This window comes from Fukomys damarensis, unplaced genomic scaffold (assembly GCF_012274545.1).
Source record: "Fukomys damarensis isolate Sample0158 unplaced genomic scaffold, DMR_v1.0_HiC HiC_scaffold_23, whole genome shotgun sequence".
Lineage (NCBI taxonomy): Eukaryota > Metazoa > Chordata > Mammalia > Rodentia > Bathyergidae > Fukomys > Fukomys damarensis.
The window spans coordinates 36,856,689-36,864,701 of NW_022900935.1; the positions used below are offsets into that span (position 1 = coordinate 36,856,689).

The window sequence follows — 8,013 nt, forward strand, 5'->3', positions numbered from 1 at the left end:
GTCCTTGCGGGGGGTCCTGCGGGCCGAGGCCTCGAGCTCCCTCGAGGGCTTTCCACGTGTCCCCGGGGGGGAGACGGAGCTGTCTCCGCAGTGGGAGCTCGCTTGCGCTCTTCTTCCCTGGGCCCCCTCTTCCTCCATATTTTTTTTGAAAGAGAAGGACTTGGCATATGTACGCCTTCTCCATATTTAGGGTTTGTGCTAGGTTCAGACGGGCAGGATCCAGCCCCAGATTTGGCATTATTTTAGCTAGCAGAGTGGCATTCGCACGTCTTGGAGTTGCGCGGAGATGAGAGGGCCGGCATCGAGGTGGTGTTCCCAGCGCGTATTGGGCAAGGGTGGGTGCGATTGGGAGTCACCCCCAGACCGCTGAGCAGTGTGTCAGGGCGCGCGCCAGAACGGAATGTGGGCAGACTGGACCGGGAGGCCTTCCTAACTCGGTGGATGAGATTCCCTGGCCCTCTCCTGCTGCTGTAGTTCCAAAGAACGAGAAATTCGGAAGGTTTCTGTAAATGTATGAAGTCTGTTGGATTTAAAGCAACTTTGATAGGGAGTAAATAACTTTTGTCTTAAGTGGAATGTAGAGGTCGAGGGTTTCTGAGTTAAAAAGCAGCTAGCTAACTGGAAACGTGTGTTTTCACTTAAATAGGTATTGGGGTTTAGATGCTGTGTTTAAGATCATCGTCGTGGAACAAGGCAATGTAATTTTTAGCGATCTGTTTTGTTGAGACAGGTGGTTAATTGAAGGATCTAACCTAATTTGTTATGTTGTGCTCTAACATCTGACTGAAACAAACCTGTCTTTATGCGGTTGACTTAAGTGCGACTGACGAAGTACAGCATTTTCTTGATCTGTATTGTGATATTTTAAAATATTATGTGACTGAACCCATTCTTTAACCAGTATCTGTTGACTTCCTATCTTATGTAAAGTGCTGAGGAAGACATAGATCAGTTTTAATTGGAGTGGTAGACAGAGTTGTGTGTAAGTCCAGTGGAAAGCAAACATCCTTAAAACCTGAACGCTTGTTATAAACCAATAAGGAATCAAGAAGACAAGAGTACAGTTAATTATTTGCTTCTGCAGTTCTCTCTCAGGCTGCAAAATACCATGAAGAAAGTTCAATGAGCAGACTGTTACCTTAGTTACTGCTGCTGCTGGCAGATGTGATTTTTCCCATATCCTTGCCCACCTTTATGTTTAAGAGTGACCAGACAGTTCTTTCTTCCTTTTAGCAAACGTGTTTCATTACTGTTTGTCTTCCTTTTAGCCCAGCGACCACCTCTTTGTCTTTGGCTATAGCTTAAAACTATCCCTTCCAGCTCTTCTAGAACATTGCTGTATTACTTTTCCTCTTCTGTATTTTCCCGTTTTTCTCTTCCTTGGCTCCTTTCTCTGTCTGCAAAAATGTGCTAAAATCTTCTTTTTCAAAAGAATTAAGGGTCGGGGATTTGGTTCAGTGGTTCCACCGCCTGGCTTGCGAGTGCAGGGGCCAGATTTCGATCCCCCATACCAAACAAAAACAAACAAAAAAACTAAGAGCTCCCACTTCATTCACTCCATATTGAAACTATACTGTATGTCCTGTCTCCCTCAGTCCCCTTTTCTACTTCCTCTACTCATTCACGCAACATACTAGGTGAAGTTTCCTTTCTCTCAGGTTTTTGCTTCATATTTGCCAAATGCATTAATTGTAATTTTATCCATCTGTTACTTGCTGTTTCCTTTGTGAAATTGTCTTCTGTATTAGTTTCTAGGGTACTTGTCTCTTGGCTTTTCTTCTTTACGTGATTTCTGGTGAGTTTCACTTTTTTTTTTTCTTTTTGCTTTTGCCAGGCCCTGCATTGTTGATGATCTTCCTCACTTCTTTAACTTCTCTACATTCACCTCATGCTACGCACCTCCCTGCCCACCATTCTGCATCGACTTCCTGTGTTTTTAAGAAGCTTAGCTTTTTTAATATACACTTTGGAAAACAAACAAAAAAAACCCTTCTCTTCCTTCTACCTAGAGTATTCTAGGTTTTCCGTGCCTGGTTATTCTCACTGTGCAGACCTTTGGTCTGTTGTTGCCTTTTAGTGATTCTCTGTGACAGCCCTTCTCAAGTAGGCTTAGTGGTACTTTTCTGTAACCCCAGCTATGTGGTAGGCTGAGGCAGGAGGATCGAAAGTTCAAGGCCAAAATGAACAACTTAGCAAGACTCTATCTCAAAAAATAAATAGGGGAGGGGATATAACTCAGTGGTGGAGCATATCCTTAGTATCACAGAAACAAAAAATTCTAGCACATAACAGTGTGGATCAGTGAAACAGAATAGGAGACACAGAAACAACCCCAGGCACATTCAAGTGTCTGATCTTTGACAAAGGGGCTGAAAATATATCTAGGAAGAAAGATACCCTCTTTAAAAAGCAAGTAGAGGTGGGAAAATTGGTTAGCCTCATGAAGAAAATTGAATCTAGACCCACAATTGTCACTATTTACTAAAGTAAAATCAACACAAATCAGAAATCTACATATTAAAACAGAAGTACTTAACCTGACCTGCTGGAAGATAAGTAGGTTAAAGTCTTTAAGACATAGGTGTAGGCAAGGACTTTCTAAACCAAACCCCAATTGGACAAGAAATGACAACAAGAATAAGCAACTGGAATAATATCAAATTTAAAAGCTTCTGCACAAAAAAAGAGACAATCTGCAACATGGGGGAAAGGTTTTGCCAGCTGTTCCTCAAAGAAAGGACTAGTATCAAGAATATATAAAGTGAAAAACATTAGAGCCCCCCAAAATATCAATATTACAAATGACCAATAAATACATGAAAAAATGTTCAGCATCTTTTGCCCATTGGAGAAATGCAAATTAAAGCACCAAGATTCCATCATACTCCAGAAAGAATGGCTATCATCAAATAATAATAATAATAACATCAACAACTGCTGCTGCTGCTTAGGCTGTGGGGAGAAAAGAACCCTTCTGCAGTGTTGGTGGGAATGTAAACTAGTACAGCTGTTATGGAAATCAGTATGAGGTCACCTCACAAAACTAAAACTAGAAGTTCCAATTGACTAGGCTCTTCCCTCCTAGGTATCTTTCCCAAAGAGGTAAAGACATCATTTTACAGTGATACATGCATACCTGTTATTTATAGTGGCACAATTTATATAATAGCTAAATCTTGGAAACAGCCTGTATGTCGTATATGTCTCCCTTTTTGTGCAAAAGCTTTTAAATTTGATATGATTCCATTTGCTTATTCTTGACAGATGGATAAAGTAAGTGTTGTGTTTATACACAATGGAGTACTACTCTACTGTGAAGAATAAACTTGAATAATTTGTGGGAAAATGGATTCATCTTGAGACCATAATGTTAAGTTAAATAAATCAGACATACAGCTTAAATATTGCTTGGTTTCTTACATAAGATACCCAAAGTATAAGTAAATTAAAGAGCAAAATAAAAGACAGATAATAGGAACAGGAAGAGATGGGGGAAAAGGGATGGAAAGAGGAGAGGGGGAGTGGGTGTAAAAAGAATGAACATGTGTCGTGTATGTGCATCAACTGCCCATGATGAACATATTCATTATGTACTGCAGTTGTATTAATAAAAAATACAAAAGAAGGAGAACAAAAGATAAAATAGTAGTGGCTTATCTGTTGCCCATCCCATCTGTTTATAATTTAACCTCCTGCTGTCATTATATCATTATAGCACTTAACTCCTGAAATCATCCAGTTAGCCCTTGTCTGACCTGTTTTCTGCTCTACCTACCCTCTTTCCATGAAATAAGACCTAGCTGGAAAATAATCAGCCTTGAAAACTAGAGGTCAAAAGATGCCAGCCCTAAGTAGCCTACCCACTACCCTCCCACCCCAGCCATCATTATTCTCTTTCTCTGTGGCTATTCTGTAAGGCAGGTGGGGCAAGGACAGGCTGGTTGGGGCTGGCAGTTTAGATCTCTAGCTTTCAATGTTGGTTATTTTCCAGCTAGGTCTTATTTTCAAGGAAACACAATATCATTAGGAGGAACAATACTGACTAGGATCTTTTATATAACATTGAATCAAAGTGGTGGTAGTAAATACAGTTGGCTTGGTCCTGACCTCAGAAACAGTATTTCACCATTAAATATGATATAGCTATACATTAAATTTTAACTGTATCATAGTGGATTGATGGATTTTAGTGAGTAGAAATAAGAGGAAACGAGTTTTCCAAACACAAGCAAGAGCTCCTGGCAGAAATGTAGAGCTTCTTTCAACTATGGAGTAAAGGGAGGTGGAGAAGAAACACATTTGTCAGATATCCCTGGCCCTCTACTATGCACCTGAGCATGCTTAGAAATGTTATATGCTGAGAAATAACGAAGTAGAGGGAAATAAGTTTTTAAAAAAGCAGGGGCCAAGTCATGAAAGTGAAAATATAGTTGGAAGTAAGTAATTCCAGCATTAGGAGGAGAGCGAAGCTAAGATAAATAGAATTACAGACCTCATCAAGAAAAGTTGGTTAGATGAAGAAATGCCTCTTATGGTAATTTTTAAAGTGTTATATTTTATGATTTTGAGTTCTTCCCATGATTACCGCTTAGAAGTAGACTGCTACTTAGAAAATTTAAGGCTGATGAACATAACTTACATATGGAAGGTGTACTTTAGAAGTGACTATGGTTAACTTTAATCTGCCTGTGTCATTCTTCTCTCCAGAGACAGATTTGTACTCCAAAAGCACATGGAATATCAATGGTAAATTGTGATGGGTTATGGTACTTATGTGGTAAGAACAGAAATTCTAAGTCAATATTGAAGATAAAGGTTTGTTTGAAGAGAGAATTGCGTATTTAAAATACCTGTGGTTTGGGATTAGATTTCTAAAAAAATATGATCCATTTTACTTGTGTTATAATTTGCTTTATAAAAGTTCTGTCTTATAGTTGCTTTTTTGAAAAAGATCACTACCATTCCTCTTCTCTTTTTCATGTACATATTAATGTTTAGCAAAAAAAAAGATTTAAAAAGTCAATAATTTAAATCTAAGAGATATAAATAACTTCACATGATGGGCTCTTGAGTCTTCATACATAAGGATAATTGTTGAATAGTAGTCAGAAGTCCTATTTTACTTAAGAGCTTATGAATAAGTTATAAGTAGTTTTTAGATGTGATATTTCTAATCTTTCTTTTTTTATTTTTATTTTTTTGGGAGGGTTACCAGGGATCGAACTGGGGCCCTTGTGCTTGCTAGGCAGGCTGTGGAACCACTGAGCCAAATCCCTGGCCCTAACCTTTATTTTTTAATCAAATGAGTGAAATGTGAACTTACAAATATTACCTCAGAGCTCTTTTTCCAGTGTTCTCCTAAAAGACAGAAGACTACAGTTGTATAACTGGCTTTGTATTATTCAGAATTCATACGTGGCATTAATGTATTTTACTATGTTGGACATGGTTTTATGCACTGTGTTTATTTTTATGAGCATACTGCACAGAAACTTAATGGCGTAGTTTTCATTTGTTTGATAGGTCTGTATTTAAACAGAACAAGACAATTTTAGCTGGTTTTGTTTGTTTGTTTATTCTGGAATGCTACCCTATGGGAATAATAAAGCATATGAAGTCATTTGCTTTGTCATTTTAGCTGCAGACATTCAAGACTGCCTCACCTTGTCAAGATGTCAAACAGCTGACTAATGGAGTTGCCATGGCACAAGTTCTTCATCAAATGTGAGTATGAATTTCTTGGTTTATGGCAACATAACCCAGCCTCTTCTTGTGTCTTCACATGCTTTCCTTCCCTGTATGTCTGTATCTGTGTCTCTTCTAAGGGCACCAGTCATATTGGATTACAGCCCACTCTGACTCAGGTTAAGTCCATTTTATCTGATTATATGTGGGAAGTCCCTATTTCCATTTGCAGGTACTGTACCATACTGAGGGTTAGAACAACTTTATTTATTTTTTATTTTTATTTTTTGGTTTTTTTGAGACAGGGTCTCACTATGTAGTTGAGACTAAACTGGAACTCACTATGTAGCCCAGGCTGTTCTCAAACTCACAGCGATCCTCCTGCCTCAGCCTCCCCAGTGCTGGGATTACAGGCATGCGCCACCACACCCAGCTAGAACAACTTTAAAATAGGGTTTTTTGTTTTGTTTTGTTTTGTTTTGTTTTGTTTTTTTATAATGGCACTACCTACAACTACAAAGAATGCCACTTGCCTAAAAGAAAGGCTTGGCTTTCTCGCTATAGGCACCATATAACATCTATAACCTCTGCCTGTTTCTTTTGTCTTTTGATGTATTATTTTGTAAGAGGGAGCAAAGTGAGATAGAGAATGTAGAATATCCACACGTTTGTTCAATCATATAGCATGTTTTTGAGTATTGTATCTAAAATGATACACATAAACAACATCTGAATATTTACTAAAGACATGTGGACTACATTATGTAAGTTATTTCATCTAATTTTTACTCCTCTATAAGGTAGATACTATTTTTACCTTCAATTTATACATGAGGACAGATGATAGGTGACACTGCTTTTGGAAAGTTAACTAATGAGTAAATTGCAAAGCTAGTGTTTGTATCAGTTTGGTCTGACAACAAAGCTATTGCCTACAATCAGCTATAATAAGTGAAACTTTGTATTTTAAGGTTCTTCTGATAGATCTTTAATTTGGGGTATTAAATAAATAAAGTTCATACATCCATCTCCAAAATACAGATCAGTTTGACCTGTTGAGCAGAAAGAGGCTTTGATAATTCAAGAATCATAGTCTCAAGGAGTCCTATGAAGTGACACAGCAGTTACAGTAACCAGTAGGTAGTACTTACTACCTGAGTTTTGTTGATGAAATTATTAAAGACAAATACAGATGTCATAGATGGAATTAAACATAATCATGTAGTGATTTTTTTCTTAGTTTTATTAGAAAATAATTGGGCCATATTTAATATTTAATAAGTCTTTTATCTCTTTCTTATTTGGTGTTGCCTGAGTGTCATTGAGATTCCTAGAAACTTTAAAAAAGCAGTTATTGTTGGGGAACATGCTAAGACTTTAGATGTAGCAATGCAAAAAGAAAAAAAAATGTCCAGAGATTTCTGAAGTTGAATATCAAATTAGAAAGATTAGTTACCACAATTATTTGAGAAGGGTGAATTTATTTTAAGAAAGAACACGAGATGTGTTCTTGTGGGGAAGTTAGGAAGCATTCCTCAGGGCTGAAGAGGATTTAGGGTGGAAAGGTAGATGAGGAATGCAAGATAAATGAAAGAACTATTTTTGAAAAACTACAAAACAAGAATAGAATTAATCTCTAGATCCAGTTTCTAAAGGCAGCTCATCATAGGATCATGTGCTGGACTTAGATTTTTTTCAGGGTCATTAGAAAACTGGCATAGCAGAGCTCTGCAAAGAAGCAGAACCAGTGAATAAGTATGAGTGTGCCTGCATGTGTGTGCTGCATGCCTGCACAGATGCTTACTGTAAGGGGTTGGCTGAAGTAATCGCACATATTTACAAGTCCAGAATCTGCAGGCTGTCAGCCGCATGGAGACCCAGAGAATAGGAGTCAGAAGAAAGATTCCCTGACAAGATTTGCTTTCTTTTAGGGGGACAGTATTTTTTTTTCAGCCTTCAATTGAATGGATAAGGCTCATTCACCTTGTAGAGGTTACTCTGCTTTATTCCATCTACTGATTTAAATGTTAATCTTACTTTTAAAAATTCTTACCGCAGCATTTAGATATGATTCTCCAAATATCAGAGTAATATGGCCTAGTCAGGTTGACACATAAAATTACTGTCAAAGCCAAACATGCCTATCATCCCAGCACTTAGAGAGACTGAGGCAGGAGGACCCCAGGTTCAAGTTCATCTTGGGCAACTTAGCAATGTAGTAAGATCCTGCCTCAAAATAAAATTTAAATAATAAAAGGTCTGGGTATGTAACTCAGTATGATTACCCTGGGTTCAATCTCCAGTAATTAAAAAAAAAAAAAAAAAAAA

The 8,013-nt window shown here is 37.8% G+C and overlaps 1 protein-coding gene across 2 annotated transcripts in view; it reads left to right on the forward strand.

Annotated features, from left to right (window-relative positions):
- Positions 1-8,013, forward strand: part of Hook1 (hook microtubule tethering protein 1) — an 88,372-nt gene that overhangs the window by 40,748 nt on the left and 39,611 nt on the right. Inside the window, exons 1-2 of one of the 2 annotated variants that reach the window (XM_010610468.3) lie at positions 4,729-4,746; positions 5,639-5,724. In XM_010610468.3, the coding sequence (XP_010608770.1) occupies positions 4,744-4,746; positions 5,639-5,724 (89 nt within the window). In that variant the 5' untranslated portion in view covers positions 4,729-4,743. Of the gene's footprint in view, positions 1-4,728; positions 4,747-5,638; positions 5,725-8,013 lie in introns of those variants that run through there. The other variant, XM_033767268.1, reaches the window with a different exon arrangement.